Here is a 16,250-nt window from a genome sequence, read left to right on the forward strand (position 1 = left end):
CATTTTTTACTCTTTTGAGCATTTTCTCAGAAATCCTGAGTTTCATCAATACATTTGGTTATTTGGAGCCCCTTTTAAGTTTTTTTGCTCTGTATTTCATATTACAAGGCATTGTATGTGTGCCAGCTACAATGGCTTTAAGGTAATTAATCCTCCAGGTATAGACCTAATCAAGGACTTTAAATAGTGCTGCATTGTGCTGAGAACTCGACTAGTCTTTTGACTCCTCTTCAAGGCTTGAACAACTCATATTCCCACCTCATTATTTCCTGACATATGGTCTAGTTGTGAAGAAAATCAAATGCTTCCATAATTTTATTAATGATCCTGTATTTATATGGGAACATTGAACCAGTGCTGAGAAAGTTAACAGAAAATTGTGGGAAGCATCTTGTGTCCAGTATTTCAAAAAAAACAGTGCATCTCTACTGTCAGGTAATTCACTTAAGAATTATGTATGAGGAGCAAAATAATTCTGGAGTTGCCATCAAACATGAGTAAATTGAAATAAAAGACGTGACAGTAATAAATGTCTAACCCAAATAATTTTCACCAAACTTTGGCAATTATATGTTTTAATCTGTGGCCACGTATTGTTGCATTTCCCTTTATCATCTATTTCTTGTGTCCATGTGCCTATCTAGGAGTCTTTTAAATGTCCCTATTGTACCAGCCTCCACTCCAGCCCCAGTGCACTCCATGCACTGTGTATAATCTACATTTCTTCCCCTGCCCCCACCCCCCTCCACACCTCTTTCCTATTCAAAGGCCATCTTTTTTTAAATTAGTGAAATAACATTTCATTAGTGCTCCATTTTGCAAGAAAATAACTTTCAAGTAGCATTCAATCAAAATTGGCTATATCAAACTTTAAAGTTGCTTGCAGTCTTAATAGGCAGTGGTCTCAAGTGTTTTGTTCTGTATCATGATTTTCCCTTGATGCTTTTTAAGGCTGCATTGAAAATCTTGGTTCTTCTCGCTATGTTGCTCAGCGGTGAAATCTCTCCCCACTCACCCACCCACACACCGCACGCCCACACGCACGCCCACACGCACGCCCACACGCACGCCCACACGCACGCCCACACGCACGCCCACACGCACGCCCACACGCACACCCACACGCACACCCACACCCACACCCACACCCACACCCACACCCACACACACACACAAAATTTTGAACAAAAGATACAGAAAAAAAATTAAAAGTAGCAGTCCAAAAAGCAAGACAAAATATGGGACCTATGATTATTGATGTAAATAAATTTTTTTTATGCTGATTTGAGAAAGACAGTGGTGGATGGAAGAAAAGAGTTTAATCCAATAATGGGGATTCTTTGGAAGAAAGGTTACTAGTTTACATTCAGACACCCAGCTACTTTAAAGATATTTTTGGACAATAAACAATCCAGGTTCTTTGTGGCAGCAGGAGAAGCAAGAGCTTTTGCAGAATCTCTTTCTTCAATTAAAGAAGATCATCAAGTGGGAGTGGAAGATTCAAGCCATCAATGAGAAATGTAAAGGGAAGTGGTACAGATACAGCTTGCAGGCAAAAGAACCTTACCATTTCAGGTTTTAAGCTGTCAACAGGAGTTGCAGATAGGCCCAGATGAACTGAGTCAAGTAGTCATAATCAATGAAGATCAAGAATACGCTGACCTGGAAGCGGCTGGTGATAGACTGTTTGAATGAATTTTGTAATTGACTTTTTTTTTCCTACTTGCCTTATCTGTCATGTGCCGTATTGTGGCTGGGGCCACAATCCGATGATGGAAGGGAGTAGTGCTGTTTATTTCTTTTCAGTATTTTTTTTTTCATTGGGACAGAGTCGTTCGCAGGAGTTGCTTGTGCTTGATGGTGGAGACCTGGGAAGGTGGGACTGAGATTTAGATTCTAAATAATGGATAGGAATAATACACTAAATTTTCTTTGTTTTAATGTTAATGGGCTTAATAGTAAAATTAAGAGAAAAAATGCTTGTATGAAAAAGATGAAAGTGGATATTGCATTTTTACAAGAAATTCACTTGACAGAGAAAGAACATTTGAATTTAAAAAGGGAATTAATTGGTGAGTCAAGTGGTAGCTTCATCTTTTAATTCTAAAGCAGGAGGTGTAGTAATGTTTAAAAAAAAACCACTACCGGTGAAAATTCAAGATGTTAAAACAGATCCTGTTGGTTCATTGTCAAGCTTATTCTGAAATGTGGACACTTATGAGTATTTATGCACCAAATGTAGATGACGAAGACTTTATACGTGATACTTTTAAAAATTTGTCAGAGTCGCATGAAAAATATTAATAGGAGGTGATTTTAATTGTTGTCTTGATCCTATATTGGATAAATAAACTAAATTAGTAGCAAAAATTAAAACAGCAAGATTACATTGAGTTTGATGAAGGAATTAAATTTAATAGATATTTAGGTTGAATCCTAAGAATGGAGACCATTCTTTTTATTCCCATAGACATTAATCTTATCCGAGAATAGATGTTTTTCTGAAATCAGCATGGTTACAAGGTAGAATTAATTCTGTTGAATATAAATCTGGAATATTATCATTCTCCACTTCACAATGCCTGAGAGAGGGTTCACCATATAGTGGATTTTTGTGACCTTTTTGTATAAGAAAACAAATTCACTGTTTTCTTAATACAAATTCTACATTAGTAGATAATAAATTTATTTTATGGGAAACACTCAAAGCCTTCTTAAGAGGACAGATAATAAGTTAGTCAGCCAAAATTAAGAAAGATTATGTGAAAGAGACAAATCAGTTGGAACAAGATTTAGGAGAGCTGAAAAAAGAATGGCAAAAGAAACCTTCTGAAGAAAAGAAGAGACAATTAATTAATAAAAAAGCTTCAATATAATGCTATTCAGATATATAGAACTGAAAAATTAATTCAAAAAATAAAGCAGAAATATGAATTAGAAAGAGCATGCAATGTTCTCACATGACAATTGAAAGCAGAACAGGCATCTAGAAAAATTGGAGTAAAAAAACAGAAATAAATGATTTTTTTAAGGAATTTTATTCTGAATTGAATCAATCAGAATCAGTTCAAAATGAAAATAAGATGAATAAATTTTTATCCCAAATAGATTTACCTAGTTTGAATGTTCAAGAACAAAAGGATTTGATTTCTCCTTTTACAACAAAGAGGTAATCGAGGTAATGAGTTCATTACAAAGTAGGATGTTTTTGAATCAGGGAAAAATTATTACTTTTAATAGAATAAAGGAGAATTCAAGGTCCATGAGAATACTAGACTTAGTTATCAAGTTATGGAATTTTTATGTGAAAATTTTGATTGAGCCATTATGCCAGTAGGGATGGAATTAGAATCATTGTTGTGTAATGGAGATATAAAGAAATTTATTTAATTGATGTATAGGTTACTACAAAAGAAAATCTGAAAGGTAGAGGTTCATAAATCTAGGCAAAGTTGGGAAGTAGATTTGAGTAAACTGTGACAAAGTATATAGATATGTTTTTGGGAGATAAATTGGGAAAGGTTTATTAAAGTAGGTCACATACAAACACTTTCAAACAGATCTTTTTGAATTACTGGAGCTCTGCCTCATGCTAGACCTATCAGCTCCACAGTTTTTACAATAACTTTGAAGAGTGCTCAAGAGACTTCACTAATGGATTGTTGTTTACAAAAAGCAACAGATGAAAGATCTTGTCGGAGCTACCTTCTGTCTTGAGATGTTCTAAGAGGGTCATGTGGTTTTACAAGCAGAGAGAGTCAAACAGATTTTATCTTAGAGAGAGAGAGAGAGAGACAGAGATCATTTCCACAATGTTCCAGCCAGCAGAAATAGCTGGGACTGGAATAGGACAGGCTGGCGAGCTTGTGGAAAGCCATTTGGAAGACAGCCTGGTCAAAGCCCTTGTGGTTCATGCAAGAAGAGAGGAATGGCTGTCTAATTTTTCACTTGGAATAAGAAAAACGAGAAGGAACTCTGGTGACCTGAAAGAAAAAGGCTATCATCTGGAGAACTCTGACAGGGCAAGTTTCTTTGGTAAGACACTGAAATGGCTGATGGAAGTAAATGTACAACAAATTTCTCTCTCTGAAAATCGACATGGACCTTCCTGAGTGGTAACCATTTACCTTTCAAGCACCAAACCCTGGTGAACTTGATAAATGTTAAATTCTGTGCACAGTATAAGAATTGCCTTCAACCAGTGAACTTGGAGGAATGAGAAGTGAGATTGGACTGTGAACCAAATAACTTTTCTGAACTTACGCACACACATTACATACTTATGCACATAGAATTAGAAGGTGGTTAAGTTAGGTTAGTTAAGTCAATAGTAATAAGTTAATGTGATTCTGTTTTCAAGCTTCAAGATAATTAAAAGCAACTTTTGTTTAACCATTTGTCTTGATGAATATTGCTGCTGAGTTTTGGGGTCCTCTGGGCTCGTAAACAAACAGATGAATGGGATTGGATTGAGAGATGTAGAGAAAATATGAAAAGTACATTAAATATGAGGTATAGGCTGGTACACTATAATTTTATTCATCAGTTATATTTGATACCACAAAAGTTTTTAAAAAAAATTGAACCAGACCTTTTCAGATTTATGCTTTAGATGTGGACAGGAAAATGGTTGCATTTTTGAATTTTACTTGGCAGTGTTCTAGAGTTAAAACCTTTTAGTTAAAAATAGGTAATTTATTGGAATGAATAATGGGGATTAAATTCCCACAGTATCCAATGTTATTTTTATTGAGTGATATTAGAAATGTTAAACCTAAATTGAAATTGTTTATGTATCAAAAGAAGTTTGTTTGAATTGCTTTAGCAATAGCAAGAAAATATATTACCATTACTTGGAAGTCTGATACAGATTTGGTTATAGAAAGATGGCATGCTGAAGTTCAGAGATGTATATCGCTTGAGAAAATTACTTATAATTTAAGAGATAAATACTATATATTTTGAAAGATATGATGCCCATATTTACAAAGTGTGGGTGTTATAGGGGTTCGTGTGGATCCCACAGGTTAAGAACCAAACCAAGATTGAGGTACAAAGCACAAGTTTATTTTGGGGATACAGAGAGGGCAACAGGGTTGAAATGCTAAATTAACCTATACATGCACAATTTTTCTTTGGCTTGGCTTCGCGGACAAAGATTTATGGAGGGGGTAAAAAGTCCACGTCAGCTGCAGGCTCGTTTGTGGCTGACAAGTCCGATGCGGGACAGGCAGACACGGTTGCAGCGGTTGCAGGGGAAAATTGGTTGGTTGGGGTTGGGTTTTTCCTCCTTTGCCTTTTGTCAGTGAGGTGGGCTCTGCAGTCTTCTTCAAAGGAGGTTGCTGCCCGCCAAACTGTGAGGCGCCAAGATGCACGGTTGGAGGCGATATCAGCCCACTGGCGGTGGTCAATGTGGCAGACACCAAGAGATTTCTTTAGGCAGTCCTTGTACCTTTTCTTTGGTGCACCTCTGTCACGGTGGCCAGTGGAGAACTCGCCATATAACACGATCTTGGGAAGGCGATGGTCCTCCATTCTGGAGACGTGACCCATCCAGCGCAGCTATGCAAGAGGTAAATATACACCTCAAATAACGAGGGAAAAACCGTCAGAAACTGGGAAAATTACTTAAGTACACATAAAATCAACAGTCAGAATCAAGATGATACTACATGCCCCTACCACTTGACCGGTACAGACAGCTCTAGCTACCCCAACCCAGTGTGAAAGGTGATACATGCGTGCCACGCAGGGTCAGAAAATGCAGAATGAAGGGGAACATGATCCTTTGCAATATCTGCAGCAGGTATTAGGGGGCCAGGGTGGGCCCTGTTGGCTGCTGTGACCAATGGCTCGAAGTCCAGTGCAGGGGTCAGCCTCGGTGATTCACCTGAGCTAATTGTGTGAAGGTCAGGGCTGAATCCAGGCAGGCTGTCTGGACTTCAGCACCTGGTAATTTAGATGGGCCAATCGCAAGAATCACCTTGATGGCTTGGGGTGAGTCTTGACCTCGATTGGCATGCGATGTGTACTCCGAATAGGAGTGCAGCAGCAGCACCACCATGTGCTGGCTGCAGCCTCTTCATTACAATGGGTGTGAATATTTAAATGAAGCTCTGACATTTTCTCCTAAAGGTCTCAGTATATTAAAAGAATCCTTAAAGTAATAAGCCCTCCTGTTGAGGGTCTCTTGTCCTTTTTTTAGTAAGGGGATAGAGGGGGAGGTTGGTATATTGGGGGGGGGTAGATTTCTTTATATATGCCTCATGTTATTTGTATTATCAATTATGTGTATTTTTTATGGTTTTAAATTTATAAATGACATTTATAAATTAGAAAGGCATTCAGCAATTACATTATCCTTGCCTTTAATATGAGTTGTTATTAAATATATTCCTGTAGAATTAAACTCCAGTTTAACAATCGTCTAGTTTTGTTTTTCATTTTACTCAAGAATGCTAAGGGATTATGGTCAGTCTACACAATATGTAGGGACTGAGCTGTGCAGATGTAAACATAGAAATGTTGCAAAGCCAGTACAAGAGACAATAATTCTCTTTGGTAGAATAATTCTTCTAATGTTCATTGAATTTCTTGGACCATTCTTTTGTATTTAAATTTTTGTATGTGTAATCTATAATATATATGTAATATTAAAATATAATTTTTAAAAATTATATATTTTTATATAGATTTATTTATATCTATTTATTTAGAGCTCATTTTTTTTCCTGCTGATTTTGAAAAACCAAAGACATTGCATTTGTCATCAGTCAAAATCTTGAAATTTTATCCCTGTCTGCTGCCACTGTCTTCAAGGTCTTTAGATTCTGAACTAAACTTCTGTCACAAAGTTCATTTCCACTTCCATTTGCTGTTCCTGCTACAATCTCTCTGCCACTGAAACTTCTATTGATGGAGTTTTTGATGCTCAATAGTTGACTTTCTAACACCCTGATGTTTTTTCTTTGATCACCCTCTAATCTTCAGCATTCAAAACTATCTTGCTTATATCTCCTCCCATAATGTTCATCTTCCCCAGCATATTTGTGGGCATCTGTTGATCCTTGCTCTCCACAATATCCCACCCAAACAAATCCTCTAAATTCCATTAATTCATGTTTTTGTTCATGTCTTTGAATCCCATCCTTTCCCCATCACAAATTCCAGATGGCTCTTGTGTGCGCTCACTCTCTCATTTGGCAGCAACATGGCATGCTGTTGGAATTCCATCCCAAAACCCTCTGCTTCCACATTCCTCTGTTCTAAGACTCCCTAGGTACCTTGTCAGCGTTTGATCACTCTTTCCAAATATGTTTAAAAAGTTTTTGAATAGTTCTCAGTTAATGATCTTTTTGTTAATTACAGCTTCAAGCTTTCTTTTTTTGTTGTTCATTCAGGATTCCATAATCCCTGGACCACCTTTCTTGTTTGGAGCTATTACAGTCCTTGTAGCATTTTTGGTTGCCTTGTTTATCCCTGAGCATAGCATGTCTGGTAAGGCAAATAATGGAAGGAGGCCCAGCAGCAGTCTTGGCAGCATTCCCAACACTCCCCCTATCTGCAGTGATGAGGACAATGAGCCACTGCTACATGACAGTAGTGTATGAAGAGACACACTTCATTGGCTTTGAAGGAAAATAACAGATGTAAACAAATGTGTTGAATGCAACTGGATCTACTGGACATTGAATGACCAAAGGGAGCCATTTTGAAGAAGGACTTTAAGATCCGTGAAAGTGGATGTACCAGGATGGTTTTGTTGCTTCATTTTTATTGCAAGCAACTTGAATGTCTGTATCCGGCACTGCCAGCTCTTCAAGTACCTATTCAAAGTGTCATCCTGATGGTAGAAATTCCAGTTTATTTCTGGTAATCAATGTTCAGATAAACATGCATTTAGATTCTTATCTCAGGGTTGTGTCAAGCATCAGTGGAAAGGAACAATATTTTGTACGTGGTAATCTGATCAAATTGTTATCCCATAATAATGAATTTTTTTCTGATTGGATTTCAGTTACCTTTGCAGGCAAAATGGACTGTAACCCCTTAACCAAAAAAAAAAATCCACTATTACCAATCATTTTACACCACATTTGTTGTATCTCCTCTTCACAGAATGGAGCTAAGGGAAAGAGAAGGGACCTGAAAATAACATGTACATTAATCTTTGAAGATGGCTATGCAAATCATAAATTCAGCTAACTGCAAAAGTTAGAAGAATGCAATCTTTAAAACTTGCAGTCCTAACATCCCTCAGCCTTCTAACAAATTTGAGCAAGATTCTTTGTGGGAATGTGAAGCACACTATTTTGGCTACTGTTTACAGAAAAAGCAGGAGTTATCTTTTAATAACCATTGTGACAGTAAATGAGCTATAAATTCTTGTGTTAATATGTCATGCAATTAAACATTTCATAGTAAAAAAAAATACTAGTTTATTTAAAATTTTATATGGTTAAATGAACATTTTAAGATGTGTGCAAATTCTGGGGGTCTTTTTTGTGAGAAGGCTGTGACTTGAAGAATCCAAGTTATTGTTTTTATTTTCAGGGACAAATAAAATTTGACCTATGAAAGTAACTACAGTTTTGTAAAGAACAATATGAATGCATTATCTAATCACTATTTTTGACATCAATTTTGTATGTAACAGTTAAAATAAAATATAATAGGAATTTAGATAAACCTTTTGTACTTTGATGAAAAGCTGCCTATTATGTGAAGTCCAAAGGGTTTTACTATAACTGAAATGTCCAGTTTGGCAGAATAACAATGTCTTTGTTCTTTCCTTGCACTTGGCTTCAATTGGTAACTGTGCACAGCCTCAACACGTTAATCTGCTACCTCAGCTTCAGCCGAAATGCAGCTTCATAGGCCTGCTAGTGTTAATTTTCATTTCTTTGCTGATGTGTGCTTAAGAGCACAAGCCTATATGAATGACATTCAGTTTTGAATTTTTTAGGGGTTCTCTTGGCACATACAAAAACTTATTTCCTAATGTTTGTGACACGCTTGCCTTTCCCATTGAAAGATGCACACTTTCCATGAAGAATTATGATCCATATGTACATGAATAAACTGACAGTTAAAATTGTTCCATGAACTTAATTTAATAATTGCAGAAGTCTGATTCAATTAAAAACAATCATTTCTGATTATGCAAATTGATATCCATTGCACTCTTCAGACATTATTTGTAATCTTTGTCAAATGAATTACCCATAAGTTCTCTGCTGAACTGGTGAAGATTTTGTATTTAATATCCTCCCAGAAATTATCATTTAAAAAAAATCAAAATTGTCCTTTTTTTAATTCTAGGAAACCAGTACAAGAACTGGTTGTGTACCCTTTTAAGTCTTTTTGATCTTTGATTGTGTTTGCTATCAAACACAAGATGAAGAAGAGCACAGAACAAAGTTATACCTTAAAATGAGATCATTAATAATTTTTGTTTCAATTCATCAAGTGAGGACCAAATACTTTGGGGGAAATCAATGGCAAAATCTTAAATTGTGACCCTTCATCATTGTGCTGCTGTCTCAGTACTGAGAAAAGTGTGACTTTGTTTTAAGATTCGATGTCGAGAAAACTTGTTTTTTGTTGTTGTTTTGATTACTTGTCACCACATAAATTTGCCACTTTAATAACTTGGCTTTCTTCATTCATAATGGTCTTTTAATGTCAAAATTCCAACCTCCATCTTACCATACATTATCCATTCAGATTTTTGGTTTCAGGAAAAAAGGTTCTAGTTTCATTATATTTCAAGATATGTTTGATAGTCAATTAGAGCTAAACTGTGAATTGAGAACTTATAATTTTCAATCTTTTTTAAAATGGCACCCATCTGATTGAGATCACTTTATAGAGCCTGGTAATGATTTATATTCATGCCCATTCTCAACTACAATATTGTGCAGAGAATTCCTTTAAAAATATTTTGCATTTTAAAAAGTATTATAAAATGTATTTTTCTGAAATAGAAATTCACAAAAGCAGGGAACTGCAGAAAGATTGACACTGGTAATCGTATCCTGCTGCAGTTACATTAGTTACCACTTCAATTGTGCCTCATCCAGAACTGTATATAATGTACATATAAAACTTCAAAGTACTTTATTAAAATAAGTATACTCAGCAAGCTGATTTTTGTTGTGTGCTTTATTATTAAAAAAATGATTACTTTCCTATACTCTACACATCTCTAAAGTACCTATTTAGGGAATCATTATTCCTCATATTCATGTCTGGACTTTAATAAGAATCCACACTAGACTTGTAGCATGGCTTACCAAGCAATGAAGTTTAGACAGAACTTAAATAACCCACACAGGAAAGATGTAGTTCAAATTCACAAGTATATTTAGTGTAGATTGTCAAATCACAAACTTGCTGGAGGAACTTAGCAGGTTTTGCATCATCCATGACTTGCCACGTTCTTCCAGCACTTTTTATCGCTCCACTTATCAAGCATCTGTAGACTTTTTGTTTAACCTGGCATTGTAGCCCATAGCACCCAATTTTGTAGCGTGTAACTCTTAACACAATTTACTGCAGAAAGGGGAAATTACATAATCATGGGTTAAGTTTGAAGATCTGAACTCCAATACAATGATGGCACATTAGCTCTGATTTGCAAGCACTGACTACTGGGATGGATTGATAAGTAACAACAGAATAATGCATTAAGTAAATTTGTGTTGCAAAGATTCAGTCTCAATTTCATTTCCTGCTCTGAGGTGAATTATCAGTGTCAGGAAGACTGGGAACTGTGCTTCAGCATTTCCAAGGTCAGGAAAGCACAAAATGAATGGACTCCTGACAGTAATCTGAGGAATGTGCACATTGGTGGATAGCATCAGGATTAGTATTCCAACTTTTTGTTATATTTGAAGTGACTCCTGTCAGACGCAGTGTAGACTGGTCAATAAATGATCTGAAGAAACCTGGTACCAAGGAACCAAAACATGGAGAAAACTAAATATATTAAATGAATTGCCTAAATCTTAGAAGGGAAATGTTAAGTTTGAATATATTTACATAGTTCCACTAATCTTTCAGATTATTTGAAATGAACTTTGATAGTTTTTCTACTAGCATGGCTGCTGAGAAACTTTGTGATGGCTGTTGCATATCATTTGCACAAAACTGGCTGTTTGCAAAAGCCTGGCAGTGTGTAATTCATGTGGTTGAGCCATCAAATTCTATAAGAGGCTGAAGACAAGAAATTGGAGATATTGGAATTAGATGAGAAACAATACCAGAAGAAATCTATAGGTAAAGTTGGAGACAAAAGGTGTAGGTCCATAGGTTGGGCTGATTTTCTGTCAGACTCGTGTTTTTCCAGCACTTTTTTGATCATGTGATATCTGCTGGCATCATGTTCAAGAAATTGTAATGGATATGGAAAATAAAAGTTTTAATTTTGTTGGGAAGCTGAAGGGGTTGGAACCCTAGTACATTCCTTGTGTCTGAATGCAGACACTAAGCAAAAATCATTACAAATGTGGAGCCCAAGGGGTTGTGTGAATAAACTTTTGCAAGACCTTCCACTGAGAGATATTAGTGCTGCCATATCAGGCCGTGATGCAACTGGTCAGCACTACATATCTGTTGAAGCTTGCCAAGGGTTTTCAATTGCATAGTAAACCTCTGCAAAGTCCTAAGAAAATAGAGACACTGACATACTCTTTTCACATTGGCATTCGTGTGTTGGGTCCAGGAAAGGTCCTCTGAGATGGTGACTCCCAGGAATTTAAATTGGTACATCACTCGCACCTGTAATCCATTTTGCAGGATATTGTGACTTATAAAATCCATAAATGCCAGTAGTCCACTTATTAATTGAAGGTTTATATTTGCTTCTTTCTGGGCCCTTCACCAATGTTCTGTTCACAAAGCTACAATGCAGTTTTATGTCAAAAAGATTAAAATAGTATGATAGCAGTACAGGTAGTTGTAAAATGTGAGGAATTTAATTGATGAAAGTGGATGTTCTTGTGTATATATTAATCAAATAACCCCAGTACAAAACAACTTTTAAAGAAAAATGTGGAGTGGGGGGGGGGTTCTAAATTTGGGAATTGAAAACTGGAATAAAGAATATAATGCTGAATTTGCCAATAATTAATTTTGGGAATATGTGAATTGAACATGAGAGAAATGTTTAAATATTATTTCTGTAGAATACAAGGATGAGAATTGAAAGATAAATTGTGAGAACATTATATGGTTATTATTAGCATGGGAATGCAAGATATCTCAAGGTATTCATGCCTGAATACAATGGCAAATGCATTACAGGCGTTGACGTTCATTTTGAAGCAGGTTTTATTTTCCTTTTTGATTTTCAAAAGGTGTTCATGAATCAAAATCTGAAAATTGTGAATCAAAATCCTCATGCAGTTCAATAAAAATGTTCTTTCGTGGTAACTCCATTGTAAGTGCTTTTGGCATATTCGTGTGGGCCTCTTTCATATTTGGGTTGTTCTCTTCTGAGTTGCAGCCCAATTATTTGGGTGATAAATTATCACTGAGAAAATACTTGCAGCTTGATGAGCAACCAATCTGGATATAATTTCTGATGCAGCATACCAGGTTTTTCTGCCTTTCATTTACATGAAAGCTGTTTGTATTCAGTCTTGATGGATAACACTATGGTATATAAAATTGGGAGAACTCAGCAGTGTCTGTGGGGGAAGAAGTAGAATACTCGAAAGTCCAACAAAATAGCAAAATCCAAGGGACAGGTGCTGGTTTGGTCGTGTACCACGTAGGTATGTGTGGGTGCCCTTAGAACAATTCCTAATTCATCAGTATTCACATAAACTGTTATTCACATCAACAACGACTGACTAATTGTTTATTTCACGCAAAGGTGATTGAAGCTCTGTTTTACTGCTTAGGGGATATGATCATCAATTTCAGCCATAGCCAGAAAGCATGTGCAGCTTGAAGATCACAATGTGGATGTGGTAAGGCTAAACTTGATGTGGACATTTTTATAGAACTGGATACTGGAAAAGAAGGACCTGGGTAATCATCCAGGTGTGAAGAGGAACAAAGGAGGTCGCAGCTAGGGAGCCAAATGCACTGAGTAAAGGCCATCCCCTAAAATGAGTGATTTGCCAGTCAAGTACTTGTGTCTGGATTGTACATAGATAGACCTGAGTAGATCAGAAAAGGGTGGTTTTCTTTCCTAGTGGACATGACTGATTCAGGTTAATGTCTGGTTATCAGTATTTGTACTAGCTTTTAATTTCATATTTTATTAAATTGCATGCCTTGGTGGGATTCAAACTATCTTAAGATGAATAGTTCAGTAATTGAGCCATCAACTGTCAAATGCAACAGCGAGTGATACTGAGAGGGGGCCTTACTGCTTCACTTGTTTTTGGGGAACAAACTAGTAATTAAGTCAGCACCTAACCTGACCAGGGTCTGCAGAAGATTAGAGATAATTGAAGATAATGAATAATGAATACTCACCTGAGTGGTTTGCATGACTTAGGTGAAGGATCTGCACAGATGGGAACTGGAGAGAATATCCTGGGCACCAGGTCCCTGTGTCAGTTTAGTCAGGAGGAATTGAGTGAGATGATGACTGCACATTGGTACTCTTTCAAATATCAAGTCAGCAGAAATACTTTCTTCTCTCCCCATTGGTGTTACTTGATTTGCTGTGTATTTTCAGTTTTGTTAGGATTATTTTTCTTCCTGATGTTTCAGGGTCTGAAGCTCAAAACTCCAGCTCTTCACTCTGAATACATGGTAGTTTGGCAATTTGCTGACCTTCACAAATGCTCAGGTGTCAGAACTATAATATAATGTTCAAAGTTCAGATATATTCTCAGATTACATGCATGACATCACATACCACCCTGAGATTCTTTTTCATGTGGGCCAGGCTGTGCAGAAAACTGTACTAAAGAAAAGATGTATGCAAAGGAGAGAAATGTTAATAAAGAAATGCAAAAAACTGCAATGTAGAAAATAAATATTCAATAATAAATAATGGGCAAGGTAAGAGTCCTTTAAACGAGTCTCTGATTGAGTTTTGTTTAGCAGTCTGATAGTGGATGGGTAGCAACTGTTCCTGAACCTCGTGATAGAGTCTTGTAGCTGGCATCTTTACCTCTTGTCCTGAGTGGTGTAGATCCTTGATGATTACTGCTGCTCTCCGACAGTGGCATTCCATGTAAATTTTCTCAAGAGCGGAGAAAGTTTTGCCTGTGATGTACTGGGCTGCCATTCCAATTTTGGTTGCCTTTTTACTCTTGGGAAGTAACTTGCAACAGACCTCGGTGAAAAAAGGGTACAATGCTCATCTGAAGTCATCTGATGTTGCACCTTGAGTTAACAGACCCTTGATGAGTCTCCATTTACTGCTGTTGCTCACAGTTGATACAGGGGTTGACCCTGGTCTATTTGTTGTCCCCGTGCTGCCACATCTGCTCCTGTTTCCAGAATGCAGCTAAAGGTAGATCTACAGCAGTGCCTGTTGTATGCTCTTCAAAGTAGATTGGATATTGCTGCTACTGGTAAATGTTAGAGTGAGGTATGTGCAGGGCTATGAGATTATAGTTTCTTTTTTTAACATTTTATTTAAATTTTAAATCACATAACATTCATTACAGTGTTAGTGCAAACATATCGTGATTAAATTTAAAAAAAAACAGCCTCCCCAACCACCCTCCCTCCTCCCTCACCCTCCTACAAAGAAAAGGTAAAAAAAAGAGATCATCAACAAATACAGTCATATTCAAATTTTTTGGCTGTGGAAGCGGTGGCATCTACCAAAATGGACTGAGAGATCAAATTTTAACTCCAATAGCTATCAAATATGGGCTCCAGACTTTAACAAAGAAAAAATATTTATCTCTCAAATTGTATGTTATCTTTTCTAAAGGAATACAAGTTTTCATTTCTTTATGTCATCTTTTCATACTTAAAACCAAATCAGACTTCCATGTAATAGCTAAAGATGTTTTAGAAGCAACCAAAGCCAAACATAAAAAACTCAATTTGATACATTGCCAATCTCAGGAAGTTGTGGAACTATTGTTGGTGGACCATGGTGCCTCATGAACACTTGGCTTTGAACTCCTGTTTCTGCCTGGAATCCATTCATCATAATCGAATTAACAAAATGCTCTGGTCTGATTTCCTTTCATATGATGCATATTTAAAAAAATGTGACCAATCTTAATGTAGCAATGAGCAGTTGGTGAATGTTAATCTCTTATTTGTCAAAGAGCAAAGAAGCACAAAACCAGGGTCATGGGTCTGTTTTTATCCACATGGAAATGGCTGGACTTCTTAAAAAGCATTTGGAAAATTCTCATTAGCAAAGGAATGAAAGTTAAATGGTCATCTGCCTTTTCTAAACTATTGTTTAAAGTATAATTTAATAACAATCCACAATCCTAGATTTTTAAAACATTAAATATGATTTCAATGTTTAATTAGCAGAAACTTCCAACTCTCCATTCCTCTCCATTTTATAATTTGCAGTTTGGGAAAGATTTCATTTTGACCTAGATCATGATCAGTGCTGTGCCATGAAGTGAACTTAGTTGGATTTTAACAGAAAACAAATGCTAGAATTGGGAGAAACATTATTTAAAAGAGCTAGGGCAAGCTTGGTTTCTAAATGCCCCTCTCTAGAGGGGATTAATCTGTAGGGCAGGACTTTTTCCATTCTTGTTCCACACTAGTTTTTTATCTCCCAAAAGGAGATGCCAATAGATCTCACAATGGACACATTAATCATGAAATTCAATAGTCAGAACAATCTCTGTTGTATATAACCATATAACCATTTACAGCACGGAAACAGACCATGTCAGCCCTTCAAGTCTGTACCGGTTCACTTGAACAACTCCACTAGCTCCTCCACAAACTCCTGAGGAAGTAGAGGCTTTCTTCATGATGCCATTGGTGTGTTGTAATAGTAAATATTTTAATGACTCAATCCGTTTGAGTTGGCAGTCAATCTACAGTGGTGTTGGTTGCACACTTGCCCCTCATGGCCCAAGATCGCAACAAGATCGCAACTTACTCATATGTTCCATCTAAATTGTCCCATTTTGTCTTCACCTTTCTCAAAGGACATTTTTTTAAGGTTGACTTGTAAGAAATTTGTGCTCACTTTAACTCTGTAACTTTTCTTATACTTCTGTACAACAACCAAAGGCCGAGCATGCATGACGTAAAAGAAATTACCATTAAATTAAAAGAAAATTAAG

General features: G+C 36.5%; 1 protein-coding gene across 3 annotated transcripts in view; it reads left to right on the forward strand.

Annotated features, from left to right (window-relative positions):
• The window catches only part of LOC138759107 (hippocampus abundant transcript 1 protein-like), a 90,666-nt gene extending 80,522 nt beyond the window's left edge, over positions 1-10,144 (forward strand). Inside the window, exon 12 of one of the 3 annotated variants that reach the window (XM_069929020.1) lies at positions 7,401-10,144. In XM_069929020.1, coding sequence (XP_069785121.1) covers positions 7,401-7,610 — 210 coding nt within the window. In that variant the 3' untranslated portion in view covers positions 7,611-10,144. Of the gene's footprint in view, positions 1-1,415; positions 6,188-7,400 lie in introns of those variants that run through there. The other 2 variants (XM_069929030.1, XM_069929041.1) reach the window with 2 other exon arrangements.
• Positions 10,145-16,250: the final 6,106 nt, after the last annotated feature.

This window comes from Narcine bancroftii, chromosome 1, assembly GCF_036971445.1.
Source record: "Narcine bancroftii isolate sNarBan1 chromosome 1, sNarBan1.hap1, whole genome shotgun sequence".
NCBI classification, from domain to species: domain Eukaryota; kingdom Metazoa; phylum Chordata; class Chondrichthyes; order Torpediniformes; family Narcinidae; genus Narcine; species Narcine bancroftii.